The 21,233-nt window shown below is 30.6% G+C and overlaps 2 protein-coding genes across 13 annotated transcripts in view; both read left to right on the top strand.

The window, feature by feature from the left end:
- Positions 1–20,824, top strand: part of LOC127085955 (uncharacterized) — a 68,294-nt gene extending 47,470 nt beyond the window's left edge. For 5 of the 12 annotated variants that reach the window (XR_007789354.1, XR_007789353.1, XR_007789352.1 and 2 more), the window contains exon 2: positions 4,894–5,146. Coding sequence is in view for 6 of the 12 variants with exons in the window: in XM_051026546.1 (XP_050882503.1) it covers positions 1,696–1,765; positions 2,026–2,160; positions 20,615–20,667 (258 nt within the window). In the remaining 6 variants the exon portion in view is untranslated. Of the gene's footprint in view, positions 1–1,680; positions 1,766–2,025; positions 2,161–4,528; positions 4,636–4,893; positions 5,147–14,387; positions 14,479–14,740; positions 14,876–20,614 lie in introns of those variants that run through there. The other 7 variants (XM_051026547.1, XM_051026544.1, XM_051026546.1 and 4 more) reach the window with 6 other exon arrangements.
- On the top strand, positions 10,236–11,011 carry LOC127085954 (60S acidic ribosomal protein P1). The gene is made up of 3 exons (XM_051026538.1): positions 10,236–10,298; positions 10,520–10,714; positions 10,809–11,011. The coding sequence occupies exons 1-3, from the start codon at positions 10,236–10,238 to the stop codon at positions 10,860–10,862; spliced, it is 312 nt and encodes a 103-aa protein (XP_050882495.1). The 3' UTR covers positions 10,863–11,011.
- Positions 20,825–21,233: the final 409 nt, after the last annotated feature.

Genomic DNA, 21,233 nt, shown 5'->3' with positions numbered 1-21,233 from the left:
TTGTTGCTGCTCAGTTTCACTGACGAGTGAGTGTTTAGGGCAATAACAGAATTGGTATTTGGTGTAATAGAAATTTCAGATGTTGTCGAGGAAGACATGGTGAGATTGTGGATCGGTTTTGCTGTAAAGCTAGTAAACTACTGATACCATATAAGAGTATATTTTATACTTATATGAGAATGATATTTTACAGAGATTTGCATCAGTATATAAAGCTATAATACATGATGATAATTAAATAGAATTAGCTAGAGTGATGCTTAAACTATAGCTACTGTTTGTTAACTACTTGACAAGATCAAATGCTAATAATAACCAATAACTCTCATTTAATTATTTGATGACCAATTCAAATTATTTCTTTCATTGGTCCATTAAATGGCCTATAAGTATAGGAGTTTGTTGAACTCCTGATTCGATACTGAGCGTATAAATTTATAAATGCTTCAGTTCATACGGGTGACAGTAGAAGAGAGTAAATCTAGATGATATGCTTATAGGAGGACCCTTGTTGGTCATGAGCCATATGCGTCATATATAGACCGGTACGGTTGTTGACACTTTGTTTTATTTGTTAGTGTTTTAGTTGGTCACAATACATAAACGCCTGAATCGGGATTTACGTAACACCAAAGCATACCTATCGGCTTAGATAACAGATTATCTACATATCAATTGGAGAACTGTGGTAGGATAAGTATATTATTTCAGTATGTGAATCTTGAGTGTTTAAATAGATGTCTAACGCCAATGACATGATCGTGAGGTGTATAGTTAAAACTCATTCGTGTGGGATTGGGTTGAGAAATCCTGATGGAGTTTTCAAGTAGACCTTGAACTGGGTAGAAGGGTAGTCAGAGATTAAATTGTTTATATCAGAAACCTACTAAAATTAGTATCGCATCCCATGTTATTGTATTATTTTGGATTTAGCAGGTAATTGATTCGGACTCGAAACTATGGATTTGGCATCGGGGATATGATGGAGTGTCTATCTTCTTTGTTAAAGATTTTGTTCGGTCATTGATATATTATTTATCCTAATTCTATTTTTGTGAAAATTTTATTCTGGCCCACTTCAATATATTTCAATTGATGTTTTCCCGTACCAATTATTTATACCACTGGTTATTATTCTAGACATGTAACTAGTAGATATTACATTAATTATGACTAATTGACCTACTATTTCCTTTTTTAAAATTTATTTTATAAAATAACTATTGTAAATAATATTTTTATTTTATTATTGAACTAGTGATCAATATTCAATAAACACTCAATGAATATTTGTAGGTACAGAAACATATGGTGACCCTAGTATCAATTTTGGATCTTAAATAAAATATTGTCATAGTAAAACCACGAAGTTTTAAAAACAATGACAATTCTTATTTTGACTAATTAATATATTTCTACCATTAATATTACTTACTAATTATATTTGAATAATTAACATAATTTTCTCTTAATTTTTAAATTTTATTAATATTTCTATTCAATTGTTTTTGACATGTGCATCTTTAAAAAGTCTTATAATATAATAAATCTTCAAAATATGATTATTAACTTTGAATGAAATTTAATAAAATAAATTAATAATAATTTTTCTTTCCATCTAATTTTTTTGTCTATATAATGCATATCATTTTAGTCTTGTAACACACAAGAAAATATAAAGTGAAATCCAACAAAATGACTTCTCAAAGCCGTCAATCTTCTTATCTTTTTGGTGTTATATGTATTATTTTGATTTTGAATTCAGGTAAAGGGAGGAATTTTTTCTATATCTCTTTTAATACATTTTTATTTTGATGAAACAATTTACATTTAAATTTAAGAATTTTTATTATTTGTATCCTTAGAATTTTTTTTCATAGAGAGAGAAAAAGATTAGCTTTAGTTGTTAGATCTACGTGATTCACCAACTTTTGATGAAGTAATGATAATATCGGGTGCAAAATTTGAAAAATATAAAGAAACAACTTTGTGTGCATAATAACTTATACAATTTTTTTGTTTCAGAATCTGTTACTAGTTTGGACACTCCAGCTACACTAGATTGCCCTTATGGAAGAAATGGACCACCAGCAGCATGTTGCGTAGATACTTGTAATTCAAATTGTGGCACAGAATGCCTTAGAAAGGGATTTCAAAAAGGTGGACAATGTTGGTTTCCGGGTGGTCAAGATAATTGTTGTTGTTTTATTTAAGAAGCTACGGTGTATCATTCATATCAATGAAAAATAAAAGCTGCACCTTAATTTGTGTTTGAAAATTAGAAGCGGTAAGGAGTTTTTGTAATGTTGGAAATCTGTAAACCTCAATTATCGATAAATTCACTTTAGAATGAAAATAAATTCTCACCAACAATCTATGTTACAAATTAGTGCCATATTTCTTGGATGATATGAAACATATGAACTCGTCATAGATTAAAAAAACATTGATAAGGATTGCTAGTGTTTACAATTGTCATAATAGTTTAATACTAAATATTGAGAAGGATCCAAAACTTATCTAATCAAAACTTTCATACCCAATAAATAATTGTTGATGAAAAAAATATAATCTAATTTTAACATAGGCATATTTTTTTGTTATAAATGTTGTATTTTCTATGCGTTTAGGTGTAAATCAGTCGTTCGAGATAGGATTAAACTAAGAGTTGGATGAGAGATGGTGAATATCGTATTATGTGATGGACTACCCTATTGGTTAGTACCACAAGATAGTAACAAAATAAATATGATTATGGTTACATGATACTAGTAGTGTTGTAGGGAAAACCTAGATTACTTATGCTTGAGGTAGGAAAATCATGAACATCCAAAGTTATTTTATATGCTTATATTTGTGTTGATTACTGATAACCAGAAAGGCTTGTGAAGACATTTCAATTAACTGACTATAAAACATCTAGGGGATTGAGATGTCTAACTGCATACACTGGGTATATAACCCAAAGTGGTTCCGGAATCTCACAAAATTTAGTAGAATGTCGAAGATCTCATAAACTAGACTCGAATGAGGGGACCGTTGCAATTAGGGTCTGTAGGTTTATATATAGGTGTATGGGATAACATGTCCATCTCAGTAGTGTATGTGGATCATGTGACTATCCTAGTCACGCTGTATAGTTTTGTCTCTATACACGGATATCACGAGATATAGTTCTCATGAGATAGTTTAGGATGATATGTGATCCATACACTACTCCGGATAGTTGACTATTATATTTGTGGTCAATGGCCTATAAGTATAGGAGTTTGTTGAACTCCTGATTCGATAATGAGCGTATAAATTTATAAATGCTTCAGTTCATACGGGTGGCAGTAGAAGAGAGTAAATCTAGATGATATGCTTATAGGAGGACCCTTGTTGGTCATGAGCCATATGCGTCATATATAGACTGGTACGGTTGTTGACACTTTGTTTTATTTGTTAGTGTTTTAGTTGGTCACAATAAATAAACGCATGAGTCGGGATTTACGTAACACCAAAGCATACCTATCAGCTTGGATAACAGGTTATCTACATATCAGTTGGAGAATTGTTGTAGGATAAGTATATTATTTTAGTATGTGAATCTTGAGTGTTTAAATAGATGTCTAACGCCAATGAGATGATCATGAGGTGTATAGTTAAAACTCATTCGTGTGGGATTGGGTTGAGATATCCTGATAGAGTTTTCAAGTAGACCTTGACCTGGGTAGAAGGGTAGTCAGAGATTAAATTGTTTATATCAGAAACCTACTAAAATTAGTATCGCATCCCATGTTATTGTATTATTTTGGATTTAGCAGGTAATTGATTCGGACTCGAAACTATGGATTTGGCATCGGGGATATGATGGTGTGTCTATCTTTTATGTTAAAGATTTTGTTTTGTCATTGATATATTATTTATCCTAATTCTATTTTTGTTAAAATTTTATTCTGGCCCACTTCAATATATTTCAATTGATGTTTTCCCGTACCAATTATTTATACCACTGGTTATTATTCTAGACATGTAACTAGTAGATATTACATTAATTATGACTAATTGACCTACTATTTCCTTTTTTAAAATTTATTTTATAAAATAACTATTGTAAATAATATTTTTATTTTATTATTGAACTAGTGATCAATATTCAATAAACACTCAATGAATATTTGTTGGTACAGAAACATATGGTGACCCTAGTAACAATTTTGGATCTTAAATAAAATATTGTCATAGTAAAACCACGAAGTTTTAAAAACAATGACAATTCTTATTTTGACTAATTAATATATTTCTACCATTAATATTACTTACTAATTATATTTGAATAATTAACATAATTTTCTCTTAATTTTTAAATTTTATTAATATTTCTATTCAATTGTTTTTGACATGTGCATCTTTAAAAAGTCTTATAATATAATAAATCTTCAAAATATGATTATTAACTTTGAATGAAATTTAATAAAATAAAATAATAGTAATTTTTATTTCCATCTAATTTTTTTGTCTATATAATGCATATCATTTTAGTCTTGTAACACACAAGAAAATATAAAGTGAAATCCAACAAAATGACTTCTCAAAGCTGTCAATCTTCTTATCTTTTTGGTGTTTTATGTATTATTTTGATTTTGAATTCAGGTAAAGGGAGGAATTTTTTCTATATCTCTTTTAATACATTTTTATTTTGATGAAACAATTTACATTTAAATTTAAGAATTTTTATTATTTGTATCCTTAGAATTTTTTTTCATAGAGAGAAAAAGATTAGCTTTAGTTGTTAGATCTACGTGATTCACCAACTTTTGATGAAGTAATGATAATATCGGGTGCAAAATTTGAAAAATATAAAGAAACAACTTTGTGTGCATAATAACTTATACAATTTTTTTGTTTCAGGATCTGTTACTAGTTTGGACACTCCAGCTACACTAGATTGCCCTTATGGAAGAAATGGACCACCAGCAGCATGTTGCGTAGATACTTGTAATTCAAATTGTGGCACAGAATGCCTTAGAAAGGGATTTCAAAAAGGTGGACAATGTTGGTTTCCGGGTGGTCAAGATAATTGTTGTTGTTTTATTTAAGAAGCTACGGTGTATCATTCATATCACTGAAAAATAAAAGCTGCACCTTAATTTGTGTTTGAAAATTAGAAGCGGTAAGGAGTTTTTGTAATGTTGGAAATCTGTAAACCTCAATTATCGATAAATTCACTTTAGAATGAAAATAAATTCTCACCAACAATCTATGTTACAAATTAGTGCCATATTTCTTGGATGATATGAAACATATGAACTCGTCATAGATTAAAAAAATATTGATAAGGATTGCTAGTGTTTACAATTGTCATAATAGTTTGATACTAAATATTGAGAAGGATCCAAAACTTATCTAATCAAAACTTTCATACCCAATAAATAATTGTTGATGAAAAAAAAATAATCTAATTTTAACAGAGGCATTTTTTTTGTTATAAATGTTGTATTTTCTATGTGTTTAGGTGTAAATCAGTCGTTCGAGATAGGATTAAACTAAGAGTTGGATGAGAGATGGTGAATATTGTATTACGTGATGGACTACCCTATTGGTTAGTACCACAAGATAGTAACATAATCAATATGATTATGGTTACATGATACTATTAGTGTTGTAGGGAAAACCTAGATTAATTATGTTTGAGGTAGGAAAATCATAAACATCCAAAGTTATTTTATATGCTTATATTCGTGTTGATTACTGATAACCAGAAAGGCTTGTGAAGACCTTTCAATTAACTGACTATAAAACATCTAGGGGATTGAGATGTCTAACTGCATACACTAGGTATATAACCCAAAGTGGTTCCGGAATCTCACAAAATATAGTAGAATGTCGAAGATCTCATAAACTAGACTCGAATGTGGGGACCGTTGCAGTTAGGGTCTGCAGGGTTATATATAGGTGTAAGGGATAACATGTCCATCTCAGTAGGTTATGTGGATCATGTGGCTATCCTAGTCATGATGTATAGTTTTGGCTCTATACACGGATATCACGAGATATAGTTCTCATGAGATATTTTAGGATGATATGTGATCCATACGCTACTCCGGATAGTTGACTATTATATTTTGGTCAATGGCCTATAAGTATAGGAGTTTGTTGAACTCCTGATTCGATACTGAGCGTATAAATTTATAAATGCTTCAGTTCATACGGGTGACATAGAAGAGAGTAAATCTAGATGATATGCTTATAGGAGGACCCTTGTTGGTCATGAGCCATATGCGTCATATATAGACTGGTACGGTTGTTGACACTTTGTTTTATTTGTTAGTGTTTTAGTTGGTCACAATACATAAACGCCTGAATCGGGATTTACGTAACACCAAAGCATACCTATCGGCTTGGATAACAGATTATCTACATATCAATTGGAGAACCGTGGTAGGATAAGTATATTATTTCAGTATGTGAATCTTGAGTGTTTAAATAGATGTCTAACGCCAATGACATGATCGTGAGGTGTATAGTTAAAACTCATTCGTGTGGGATTGGGTTGAGATATCCTAATAGAGTTTTCAAGTAGACCTTGACCTGGGTAGAAGGGTAGTCAGAGATTCAATTGTTTATATCAAAAACCTACTAAAACTAGTATCGCATCCCATGTTATTGTATTATTTTGGATTTAGCAGGTAATTGATTCGGATTCGAAACTATGGACTTGGCATCGGGGATATGATGGAGTGTCTATCTTTTATGTTAAAGATTTTGTTCAGTCATTGATATATTGTTTATCCTAATTCTATTTTTGTGAAAATTTTAGTCTGGCCCACTTCAATATATTTCAATTGATGTTTTCCCGTACCAATTATTTATATCACTGGTTATTATTCTAGACATGTAACTAGTAGATATTACATTAATTATGACTAATTGACCTACTATTTTCTTTTTTAAAATTTATTTTATAAAATAACTATTGTAATTAATATTTTTATTTTATTATTGAACTAGTGATCAATATTCAATAAACACTCAATGAATATTTGTAGGTACAGAAACATATGGTGACCCTAGTATCGATTTTGGATCTTAAATAAAATATTGTCATAGTAAAACCACGAAGTTTTAAAAACAATGACAATTCTTATTTTAACTAATTAATATATTTCTACCATTAATATTACTTACTAATTATATTTGAATAATTAACATAATTTTCTCTTAATTTTTAATTTTATTAATATTTCTATTTAATTGTATTTGACATGTGCATCTGTAAAAAGTCTTATAATATAATAAATCTTCAAAATATGATTATTAATTTTGAATGAAATTTAATAAAATAAAATAATAATAATTTTTATTTCCATTTAATTTTTTTTGTCTATATAATGCATATCATTTTAGTCTTGTAACACACAAGAAAATATAAAGTGAAATCCAACAAAATGACTTCTCAAAGCTGTCAATCTTCTTATCTTTTTGGTGTTTTGTGTATTATTTTGATTTTGAATTCAGGTAAAGGGAGGAATTTTTCTATATCTCTTTTAATACATTTTTATTTTGATGAAACAATTTAAATTTAAATTTAAGAATTTTTATTATTTGTATCCTTAGAATTTTTTTTCATAGAGAGAGAGAAAAAGATTAGCTTTAGTTGTTAGATCTACGTGATTCACCAACTTTTGATGAAGTAATGATAATATCAAGTGCAAAATTTGAAAAATATAAAGAAACAACTTTGTGTGCATAATAACTTATACATTTTTTTTGTTTCAGGATCTGTTACTAGTTTGGACACTCCGACTACACTAGATTGCCCTTATTGAAGAAATGAACCACCAACAGCATGTTACGTAGATACTTGTAATTCAAATTGTGGCACAGAATGTCTTAGAAAGGGATTTCAAAAAGGTGGACAATGTTGGTTTCCGGGTGGTCAAGATAATTGTTGTTGTTTTATTTAAGAAGCTACGGTGTATCATTCATATCACTGAAAAATAAAACCTGCACCTTAATTTGTGTTTGAAAATTAGAAGTTGTAAGGAGTTTTTGTAATGTTGGAAATCTGTAAACCATAATTATCGATAAATTTACTCTAAAATGAAAATAAATTCTCACCAACAATGTATGTTACAAATTAGTGCCATATTTCTTGGATGATATGAAATATATGAACTCGTCATAGATTAAAAAAACATTGATAAGGATTGCTAGTGTTTACAATTGTCATAATAGTTTAATACTAAATACTGAGAAGGATCCAAAACTTATCTAATCAAAACTTTCATACCCAATAAATAATTGTTGATGAAAAAACTATAATCTAATTTTAACAGAGGCATTTTTTTTTTGTTATAAATGTTGTATTTTCTATGTGTTTAGGTGTAAATCAGTCGTTCGAGATAGGATTAAACTAAGAGTTGGATGAGAGATGGTCAATATCGTATTACGTGATGACTACCCTATTGATTAGTACCACAAGATAGTAACATAATCAATATGATTATGGTTACGTGATACTATTAGTGTTGTAGGGAAAACCTAGATTAATTATGTTTGAGGTAGGAAAATCATGAACATCCAAAGTTATTTTATATGCTTATATTTGTGTTGATTACTGATAACCAGAAAGGCTTGTGAAGACCTTTCAATTAACTGACTATAAAACATCTAGGGGATTGAGATGTCTAACTGCATACACTAGGTATATAACCCAAAGTGGTTCCGGAATCTCACAAAATTTAGTAGAATGTCGAAGATCTCATAAACTAGACTCGAATGTGGGGACCGTTGTAGTTAGGGTCTGCAGGGTTATATATAGGTGTATGGGATAACATGTCCATCTCAGTAGTGTATGTGGATCATGTGACTATCCTAGTCACGATGTATAGTTTTGGCTCTATACACGGATATCACGAGATATAGTTCTCATGAGATAGGTTAGGATGATATGTGATCCATACGCTACTCCGGATAGTTGACTATTATATTTGTGGTCAATGGCCTATAAGTATATGAGTTTGTTGAACTTCTGATTCGATACTGAGCGTATAAATTTATAAATGCTTCAGTTCATACGGGTGGCAGTAGAACAGAGTAAATCTAGATGATATGCTTATAGGAGTACCCTTGTTTGTCATGAGCCATATGCGTCATATATAGACTGGTACGGTTGTTGACACTTTGTTTTATTTGTTAGTGTTTTAGTTGGTCACAATACATAAACGCCTGAGTCGGGATTTACGTAACACCAAAGCATACCTATCGGCTTGGATAACAGATTATCTACATATCAGTTAGAGAACTGTGGTAGGATAAGTATATTATTTCAGTATGTGAATCTTGAGTGTTTAAATAGATGTCTAACGCCAATGAGATGATCGTGAGGTGTATAGTTAAAACTCATTCGTGTGGGATTGGGTTGAGATATCCTAATAGAGTTTTCAACACTACGCCAAAAATGACTTTTAACAGCGCATCTTAGACAGCGCTTTTAAAAGAAAGCGCTGTCTAAGGTTAAAATTAAAATAAAACACGGAAAATGTTCCAAAAAAATAATGAAAGCGCTGTCTAAGGGGGGGGTCTTAGACAGCGCTTTCTAAAAGCGATGTCTAAGACCCCCCCCTTAGACAGCGCTTTTAGAAAGCGCTTTTAAATATAGACCTTAGTCAGCGCTTTTGATAAAGCGCTGTCTAAAGTCTTTAAATTAAAAAAAAAAATTAAAACCAAAAGCGCTGTCTAAGGGGGGGTTTAGAAAGCGCTTTTGGAAAGCGCTGTCTAAGGCATACCTTAGAAAGCGCTTTCCACAAAAGCGCTGTCTAAGGTCTAATTAAAATAAAATTTCAGACTCCATTTCAATTTTCGTTCTCTGTTCTTTTGTTTTCCCTCCTGCGAACGTTGAAACCCTATCAGCGAAAACCATAACAGCGAACACGAATACACTTCCATTTTTCGGTTTCAATCATTGAACGTGTTTAAAGAATCGTACGTGTCTCGACATTTGGGTGTTGACTTCGTTTTTCCACGGCATACCATCCGCACTACCTTTTATACCCTCAAACCCTAATTTCAATACATTTACGGCGCTGCAGAATTCTCTTCACTCTCCCGTCGTCTCCGTTCTCGTTTCATTCCATTTCCGGTAACAGTTCTCGGTTTCGATTATGCTTCTGCTTTTGTTATTCAACTATCGTTTTTCTCAGATCTTGATTCGCATTCTCTCGTGAATTTTTTTGATTTGTAGTGTGAAAATGTCGCTTGGAGAAATTGCTTGCTCATACGCACTTCTCATCCTCGAAGATGATAAAATTGCCGTCACTATATCCTTCTTTATTATCTTAGTTTTCTGTTAATTCTAGCTAGTGTTTATAGTTCAATTTACGCAATTAGGTTTTTTGAAATCAATTAGTGTTGTTGAATTCATGTTATTTTTAAATGGATTTACTCAATTAGGGTTTTTCAAGAGGTTTGATTTGGTTTTTTATTTTGTTTGATTTTGAATACGATGTGTTGCACCTTGACTTGCTGTAAATAGGCTGACAATATCACCACTTTGTTGAAAAGTGCTAAGGTTGATGTCGAATCATACTGGCCCAGTCTATTTGTTAAACTTGCTGAGAAGAAAAATATTAAGGATTTGATTGCTAGTGCTGCTGGTAGTGGAGCCCCAGGAGCTGTTGCCGCTGCCCCAGTTGCTGTTGTCGCTGCTCCCGTGGTCGAGGAGAAAAAGGTAGCTTATTTGTGAAAACCATGTGATATATTTTTGGCAATTAGTTTTTCTAATTTAGTTTTAAACTAATTGAGTTGTTGTTTCAATTTTACAGGAGGAACCCAAAGAAGAGAGCGATGATGACATGGGATTTAGCTTGTTTTATTAGGTTCTGTTTTAATATAATTCAGTCAATTTTTGTTGTGGTACCTTTAGCTATCTGAATATTTTCTACAAATTTTTAGTTTTGTTATCACTTGTGTCCATTTGAGGATTTGGCAAGTAAATTTACATTATTCTGTCTTCTTTTCATTGTTTTGTTTGAATGTTTCACTGATATTAAATCATAGATTTTGTCTGTTATTTAAGTATATTTGTTGAGGTTGAAGGTTTATTAAACCTAATACTCTTTGATTAACCCAGTTGTGTACTTATCCTCTCCGCTGGTTTGTTTTGTTACATAGTAATGAGGTTGAAGGTTTATAAAACCTAATACTAACACTAATATATAAAATTTAGATACGGTTAATAACTAATTTGTGGGAATTGATATTCCCAAGATTGTGTGTAAAGCTTGAATGTAATGGCAAATGCTAATGATTGGTGAGAAACAATAAATAGATTCTCATGTGAGGCTGTTTTGGCCATTCTCTATTTTTAAGTTTTGTTGTAACTCTTCTGAGCACGTATTCAACTCCACAACTCCCACTGTGTTCCTCCTTGAAGCACTTGCTTGTGTGCTTCTTTGGCAATTTCCTTTCTTTACAGAATTGCAGTATTATAATCACTTGAGCTCTCTCTCTCTCTCTCTCTCTCTCTCTCTCTCTCTCTCTCTCTCTCTCTCTCTCTCTCTCTCTCTCTCTCTCTCTCTCTCTCTCTCTCTCTCTTATCCATACATTTAGTTCTTGGGTATAAAAGGGGGTGTTTGAAGAGAATCGTATGCTTAAAATTTTACTTACATATTTTCCTTGGTTATGTTAAATAGACTCCCACAAAATCCAAATCAAAAGATAATGCGATTCCACGGCATACCGAGTCCACGGTTTCAAGAAAAGAGGTAATATACAATTATATGACATATATTCATGGAAGTTGTTACATTCTTAATTTGATCTAACTATTTATATGACATGTAGCTTCAAGAAAATGAGGTTAGCAATGCCTCCGCACAACAAAAAAAGGAGGTTAGCAACGCCTCCGCACGGGTAAAAAGTTCTGGTGCTAAGAAGACCGTAGCTAGGAAAAAACCTACCACCAAGTATAGGTCGTGCCTCAGGACATCTCTAGAGATGACCGATATACCGACCGGAGGTGTTCGGACTGTACATATGGAGGTAGGGATTTTCGGCTTTGATTACGACCAAATGATTGGTAATGAAGACTTCATGCAAGTTTTTAGTCATGAAGAAATCGGCGTCACCGTTGTCAATACATATATTAGGTAAATCCGGTCTACTTTGTTTTATTAATTAAACAACTTATGTTAATGATGTTTACTTTATGTTAATCCGGTTTACTTTATGTTTCAAAAGAGGTGTTAATGATGTTTTTATATTAGGTTTTTGTATGACAAATTGATGCGCCCCAATGGTTTGGACGTGTCATTCGGATTCTTAGCACCCGCGACCGTCAACTTAGGTTTAATCTTAAGTAGACCGGATACCGTGACGGAGTACGTTCTTCGGATCCTCATGGACAATAAAGATGCGGAGAAGTTGTTTTTTATACCGTTTAATACCGGGTTAGCATTTCATTCTAAATTCATCTATTATAATTATTTTCCAAGTTACCATCTAACATTTGCCTAATCATTACAGTGGACATTGGTTGTTGCTCGCAATCAATCCTATCCGAGAAATTGTGTATTATCTTGACTTGTTAGGAAATGATTGGACAACATACCCGGATATGAAGGTCCTAATTGACACGTAAGTGAGAATGTTCAAAAAATTTCTTAGTTTATGTGAATTGTTCTAATTGCTTCATTTTTATTTTATTAGCGTCCTACAAGCTTTTCGGGCCCAACGAGATATCCAAACCTTAAGGAGGGGCGCCAACTCCATTACATGGATTAAAGTGGCGGTATATTTTTAATTACCACATTTTTTATTATATTAGTGATGACACTTGATAAAACTTAGGATTTATAATCCATATTTTTTTTTTCATATGTAGTGTCCTCAACAACGTAATCAAATAGATTGCGGGTATTTCATGTTGAGGTTTATGCAAGATACTCTTGCTTTGGGCCGATTAAAGATTCCCACCGATGTATGTATTTCTAACTTATGAGTTATTTTTATATTTACACATATCTCATATAATTAAATAGTTGGAATTAATTCAAAATATGTTATATTATTATGTAGTACTTTGAGGAATTCAAGTGTGCATTTTATACAAAGGATCAAGTGGACGAAATCAAAGAGGAGTGGTGTCAATTCATGATAGAGCTCAATGTTTGTTCATAAATTTGTGTAATTAATGTGTACATTTGTAGTATATGTAATGACTTGTAAATGTGTACATAAATTTGTATATATTTTGATACATTTAAGGCAAAATTGGTTTGAATTGGTATATATATATATTTGTTAGCCAAAAATTGGTTAAAAAAAGGCCAAAATGGCATATATAAAATGTGATAATTGTCTGTCAAAATCTGGTTGAAAACAGGTAGAAATTCTGGTTTATAAACCTGGAAAAAATGTGGTTTAAAACAAAAGCTTTTAAGATTTAAAAAAGCGCTGTCTAAACCTTTAGCAGCGGAGGTTTAGACAGCGCTTTAAAGCGCTGTCTAAGGCTAAAAAAAGCGCTGTCTAAGGTCTTGTTTGTTGTAGTGCAAGTAGACCTTGACCTGGGTAGAAGGGTAGTCAGAGATTCAATTGTTTATATCAGAAACCTACTAAAATTAGTATCGCATCCCATGTTATTGTATTATTTTGGATTTAGCAGGTAATTGATTCGGACTCGAAACTATGGACTTGGCATCGGGGATATGATGGAGTGTCTATCTTTTATGTTAAAGATTTTGTTTGGTCATTGATATATTATTTATCCTAATTCTATTTTTGTGAAAATTTTATTCTGGCCCACTTCAATATATTTCAATTGATGTTTTCCCGTACCAATTATTTATATCACTGGTTATTATTCTAGACATGTAACTAGTAGATATTACATTAATTATGACTAATTGACCTACTATTTTCAGTTTTAAAATTTATTTTATAAAATAACTATTGTAATTAATATTTTTATTTTATTATTGAACTAGTGATCAATATTCAATAAATACTCAATGAGTATTTGTAGGTACAGAAACATATGGTGACCCTAGTATCAATTTTGGATCTTAAATAAAATATTGTCATAGTAAAACCACGAAGTTTTAAAAACAATGACAATTCTTATTTTAACTAATTAATATATTTCTACCATTAATATTACTTACTAATTAAATTTGAATAATTAACATAATTTTCTCTTAATTTTTAAATTTTATAAATATTTCTATTCAATTGTTTTTGACATGTGCATCTTTAAAAAGTCTTATAATATAATAAATCTTCAAAATATGATTATTAACTTTGAATGAAATTTAATAAGATAAAATAATTATTATTATTATTTCCATTTAATTTTTTTTGTCTATATAATGCATATCATTTTAGTCTTGTAACACACAAGAAAATATAAAGTGAAATCCAACAAAATGACTTCTCAAAGCCGTCAATCTTCTTATCTTTTTGGTGTTTTATGTATTATTTTGATTTTGAATTCAGGTAAAGGGAGGAATTTTTTTGTATATCTCTTTTAATACATTTTTATTTTGATGAAACAATTTACATTTATATTTAAGAATTTTTATTATTTGTATCCTTAGAAATTTTTTTCATAGAGAGAGAAAAACATTAGCTTTAGTTGTTAGATCTACGTGATTCACCAACTTTTGATGAAGTAATGATAATATCGGGTGCAAAATTTGAAAAATATAAAGAAACAACTTTGTGTGCATAACAACTTATACTTTTTTTTTTGTTTCAGGATCTATTACTAGTTTGGACACTCCAGCTACACTAGATTGCCCTTATGGAAGAAATGGACCACCAGCAGCATGTTGCGTGGATACTTGTAATTCAAATTGTGGCACAGAATGCCTTAGAAAGGGATTTCAAAAAGGTGGACAATGTTGGTTTCCGGGTGGTCAAGATAATTGTTGTTGTTTTATTTAAGAAGCTACGGTGTATCATTCATATCACTGAAAAATAAAAGTTGCACCTTAATTTGTGTTTGAAAATTAGAAGCTGTAAGGAGTTTTTGTAATGTTGGAAATCTGTAAACCTCAATTATCGATAAATTCACTTTAAAATGAAAATAAATTCTCATCAACAATCTATGTTACAAATCAGTGCCATATTTTTTGGATGATATGAAATATATGAACTCGTCATAGATTAAAAAAACATTGATAAGGATTGCTAGCGTTTACAATTGTCATAATAGTTTAATATTAAATAGTGAGAAGGATCCAAAACTTATCTAATCAAAACTTTCATACCCAATAAATAATTGTTGATGAAAAAAATATAATCTAATTTAAATAGTGGCATTTTTTTTTTGTTATAAATGTTGTATTTTCTATGCGTTTAGGTGTAAATCAGTCGTTCGAGATAGGATTAAACTAAGAGTTGGATGAGAGATGGTGAATATCGTATTACGTGATGGACTACCCTATTTGTTAGTACCACAAGATAGTAACATAATCAATATGATTATGGTTACATGATACTATTAGTGTTGCAGGGAAAACCTAGATTAATTATGTTTGAGGTAGGAAAATCATGAACATCCAAAGTTATTTTATATGCTTATATTCGTGTTGATTACTGATAACTAGAAAGGCTTGTGAAGACCTTTCAATTAACTGACTATAAAACATCTAGGGGATTGAGATGTCTAACTGCATACACTAGGTATATAATCCAAAGTGGTTCCGGAATCTCACAAAATTTAGTAGAGTGTCGAAGATCTCATAAACTAGACTCGAATGTGGGGACCGTTGCAGTTAGGGTCTGCAGGGTTATATATAGGTGTATGGGATAACATGTCCATCTCAGTAGTGTATGTGGATCATGTGACTATCCTAGTCACGATGTATAGTTTTGGCTCTATACACGGATATCACGAGATATAGTTCTCATGAGATAGTTTAGGATGATATGTGATCCATACGCTACTCCGGATAGTTGACTATTATATTTGTGGTCAATGGCCTATAAGTATAGGACTTTGTTGAACTTCTGATTCGATACAGAGCGTATAAATTTATAAATGCTTCAGTTCATACGGGTGGCAGTAGAAGAGAGTAAATCTAGATGATATGCTTATAGGAGTACCCTTGTTGGTCATAAGTCATATGCGTCATATATAGATTGGTACGGTTGTTGACACTTTGTTTTATTTGTTAGTGTTTTAGTTGGTCACAATACATAAACCCCTGAGTCGGGATTTACGTAACACTAAAGCATCCCTATCGGCTTGGATAACAAATTATCTACATATCAGTTGGAGAACTATGGTAGGATAAGTATATTAATTCAGTATGTGAATCTTGAGTGTTTAAATAGATGTCTAACGCCAATGAGATGATCGTGAGGTGTATAGTTAAAACTCATTCGTGTGGGATTGGGATGAGATATCCTGATAGAGTTTTCAAGTAGACCTTGACTTGGGTAGAAGGGTAGTCAGAGATTCAATTGTTTATATCAGAAACCTACTAAAATTAGTATCGCATCCCATGTTATTGTATTATTTTGGATTTAGCAGGTAATTGATTCGGACTCGAAACTATGGACTTGGCATCGGGGATATGATGGAGTGTCTATCTTTTATGTTAAAGATTTTGTTCGGTCATTGATATTTATCCTAATTCTATTTTTGTGAAAATTTTATTCTGGCCCACTTCAATATATTTCAATTGATGTTTTCCCGTACCAATTATTTATACCACTGGTTATTATTCTAGACATGTAATTAGTAGATATTACATTAATTATGACTAATTGACCTACTATTTTCTTTTTTAGAATTTTTTTTATAAAATAACTATTGTAATTAATATTTTTATTTTATTATTGAACTAGTGATCAATATTCAATAAACACTCAATGAATATTTGTAGGTACAGAAACATATGGTGACCCTAGTATCAATTTTGGATCTTAAATAAAATATTGTCATAGTAAAACCACGAAGTTTTAAAAACAATGACAATTCTTATTTTAACTAATTAATATATTTCTACCATTAATATTACTTATTAATTATATTTGAATAATTAACATAATTTTCTCTTAATTTTTAAATTTTATTAATATTTCTATTTAATTGTTTTTGACATGTGCATCTTTAAAAAGTCATATAATATAATAAATCTTCAAAATATGATTATTAAATTTGAATGAAATTTAATAAGATAAAATAATAATAATTTTTATTTCCATTTAATTTTTTTTGTCTATATAATGCATATCATTTGAGTCTTGTAACACACAAGAAAATATAAAGTGAAATCCAACAAAATGACTTTCTCAAAGCTGTCAATCTTCTTATCTTTTTGGTGTTTTATGTATTATTTTGATTTTGAATTCAGGTAAAGGGAGGATTTTTTTCTATATCTCTTTTAATACATTTTTATTTTGATGAAACAATTTACATTTAAATTTAAGAATTTTTATTATTTGTATCCTTAGAAATTTTTTTCATAGAGAGAGAAAAAGATTAGCTTTAGTTGTTAGATCTATGTGATTCACCAACTTTTGAAGAAGTAATGATAATATCGGGTGCAAAATTTGAAAAATATAAAGAAACAACTTTGTGTGCATAATAACTTATACATTTTTTTTGTTTCAGGATTTGTAACTAGTTTGGACACTCAAGCTACACTAGATTGCCCTTATGGAAGAAATGGACCACCACCAGCATGTTGTGTAGATACTTGTAATTCAAATTGTGGCACAGAATGCCTTAGAAAGGGATTTCAAAAAGGTGGACAATGTTGGTTTCCGGGTGGTCAAGATAATTGTTGTTGTTTTATTTAAGAAGCTACGGTGTATCATTGATATCACTGAAAAATAAAAGCTGCACCTTAATTTGTGTTTGAAAATTAGAAACTGTAAGGAGTTTTTGTAATGTTGGAAATCTGTAAAACTCAATTATCGATAAATTCACTTTAAAATGAAAATAAATTCTCATCAACAATCCATGTTACAAATTAGTGCCATATTTCTTGGATGATATGAAATATATGAACTCGTCATAGATTAAAAAAACATTGATAAGGATTGCTAGTGTTTACAATTGTCATAATAGTTTAATACTAAATATTGAGAAGGATCCAAAACTTATCTAATCAAAACTTTCATACCCAATAAATAATTGTTGATGAAAAAAATATAATCTAATTTTAACAGAGGCATATTTTTTTTTGTTATAAACTTTGTATTTTCTATGCGTTTAAGTGTAAATCAGTCGTTCGAGATAGGATTAAACTAAGAGTTGGATGAGAGATGGTGAATATCGTATTACGTGATGGAATACCCTATTGGTTAGTACCACGAGATAGTAACATAATCAATATGATTATGGTTACATGATACTATTAGTGTTGCAGGGAAAACCTAGATTAATTATGTTTGAGGTAGGAAAATCATGAACATCCAAAGTTATTTTATATGCTTATATTCGTGTTGATTACTGATAACCAGAAAGGCTTGTGAAGACCTTTCAATTAACTGACTATAAAACATCTAGGGGATTGAGATGTCTAACTTCATACACTAGGTATATAACCCAAAGTGGTTCCGGAATCTCACAAAATTTAGTAGAATGTCGAAGATCTCATAAACTAGACTCGAATGTGGGGACCGTTGCAGTTAGGGTCTGCAGGGTTATATATAGGTGTATGGGATAACATGTCCATCTCAGTAGTGTATGTGGATCATGTGACTATCCTAGTCACGATTTATAGTTTTGGCTCTATACAAGGATATCACGAGATATAGTTCTCATGAGATAGTTTAGGATGATATGTGATCCATACGCTACTCCGGATAGTTGACTATTATATTTGTGGTCAATGGCCTATAAGTATAGGAGTTTGTTGAACTCCTGATTCGATACTGAGCGTATAAATTTATAAATGCTTCAGTTCATACGGGTGGCAGTAGAAGAGAGTAAATCTAGATGATATGCTTATAGGAGTACCCTTGTTGGTCATGAGCCATATACGTCATATATAGACTGGTACGGTTGTTGACACTTTGTTTTATTTGTTAGTGTTTTAGTTGGTCACAATACATAAACGCCTGAGTCGGGATTTACGTAACACCAAAGCATCCCTATCGGCTTGGATAACAGATTATCTACATATCATATGGAGAACTGTGGTAGGATAAGTATATTATTTCAGTATGTGAATCTTGAGTGTTTAAATAGATGTCTAACGCCAATGACATGATCGTGAGGTGTATAGTTAAAACTCATTCGTGTGGGATTGGGTTGAGATATCCTGATAGAGTTTTCAAGTAGACCTTGACCTAGGTAGAAGGGTAGTCAAAGATTCAATTGTTTGTATGAGAAACCTACTAAAATTAGTATCGCATCCCATATTATTGTATTATTTTGGATTTAGCAGGTAATTGATTCGGACCCGAAACTACGGACTTGGCATCGGGGATATGATGGAGTGTCTATCTTTTATGTTAAAGATTTTGTTCGGTCATTGATATATTATTTATCCTAATTCTATTTTTATGAAAATTTTATTATGGCCCACTTCTATATATTTCAATTGATGTTTTCCCGTACCAATTATTTATACCACTGGTTATTATTCTAAACATGTAACTAGTAGATATTACATTAATTATGACTAATTGACCTACTATTTACTTTTTTAAAATTTATTTTACAAAATAACTATATTAATTAATATATTTATTTTATTATTGAACTAGTGATCAATATTCAATAAATACTAAATGAATATTTGTAGGTACAGAAACATATGGTGACCCTAGTATCAATTTTGGATCTTAAATAAAATATTGTCATAGTAAAACCACGAAGTCTTAAAAACAATGACAATTCTTATTTTAACTAATTAATATATTTCTACCATTAATCTTACTTATTAATTATATTTGAATAATTAACATAATTTTCTCTTAATTTTTAAATTTTATTAATATTTCTATTCAATTGTTTTTGACATGTGCATCTTTAAAAAGTCTTATAATATAATAAATCTTCAAAATATGATTATTAACTTTGAATGAAATTTAATAAAATAAAATAATAATAATTTTTATTTCCATCTAAGTTTTTTGTCTATATAATGCATATCATTTTAGTCTTGTAACACACAAGAAAATATAAAGTGAAATCCAACAAAATGACTTCTCAAAGCTGTCAATCTTCTTATCTTTTTGGTGTTTTATGTATTATTTTGATTTTGAATTCAGGTAAAGGGAGGAATTTTTCTATATCTCTTTTAATACATTTTTATTTTGATGAAACAATTTACATTTAAATTTAAGAATTTTTATTATTTGTATCCTTAGAAATTTTTTTCATAGAGAGAGAAAAAGATTAGCTTTAGTTGTTAGATCTACGTGATTCACCAACTTTTGATGAAGTAATGATAATATCGGGTGCAAAATTTGAAAAATATAAAGAAACAACTTTGTGTGCATAATAACTTATACATTTTTTTTATTTCAGGATCTGTTACTAGTTTGGACACTACAGCTACACTAGATTGCCCTTATGGAAGAAATGGACCACCAGCAGCATGTTGCGTAGATACTTGTAATTCAAATTGTGGCACATAATGCCTTAGAACGGGATTTCAAAAAGGTGGACAATGTTGGTTTCCGGGTGGTCAAGATAATTGTTGTTGTTTTATTTAAGAAGCTACGATGTATCATTCATATCACTGAAAAATAAAAGTTGCACCTTAATTTGTGTTTGAAAATTAGAAGCTGTAAGGAGTTTTTGTAATGTTGGAAATCTGTAAACCTCAATTATCGATAAATTCACTTTAAAATGAAAATAAATTCTCACCAACCATCTATGTTACAAATTAGTGTCATATTTCTTGGATGATATGAAATATATGAACTCGTCATTGATTAAAAAAACATTGATAAGAATTGCTAGTGTTTACAATTGTCATAATAGTTTAATACTAAATATTGAGAAGGATCCAAAACTTATCTAATCAAAACTTTCATACCCAATAAATAATTGTCAATGAAAAAAATAAAATCTAATTTTAACAGAGGAAATTTTTTTTTGTTATAAATGTTGTATTTTCTATGCGTTTAGGTGTAAATCATTTGTTCGAGATAGGACTAAACTAAGAGTTGAATGAGAGATGGTGAATACCGTATTACGTCATGGACTACCTTATTGGTTAGTACCACCAGATAGTAACATAATCAATATGATTATGATTACATGATACTAGTAGCGT

The sequence above is a fragment of the Lathyrus oleraceus genome, chromosome 5, assembly GCF_024323335.1.
Source record: "Lathyrus oleraceus cultivar Zhongwan6 chromosome 5, CAAS_Psat_ZW6_1.0, whole genome shotgun sequence".
Lineage (NCBI taxonomy): Eukaryota > Viridiplantae > Streptophyta > Magnoliopsida > Fabales > Fabaceae > Lathyrus > Lathyrus oleraceus.
The sequence above is the reverse complement of the archived record's forward strand: the minus strand, read 5'-3'. Positions and strand labels throughout refer to the sequence as shown.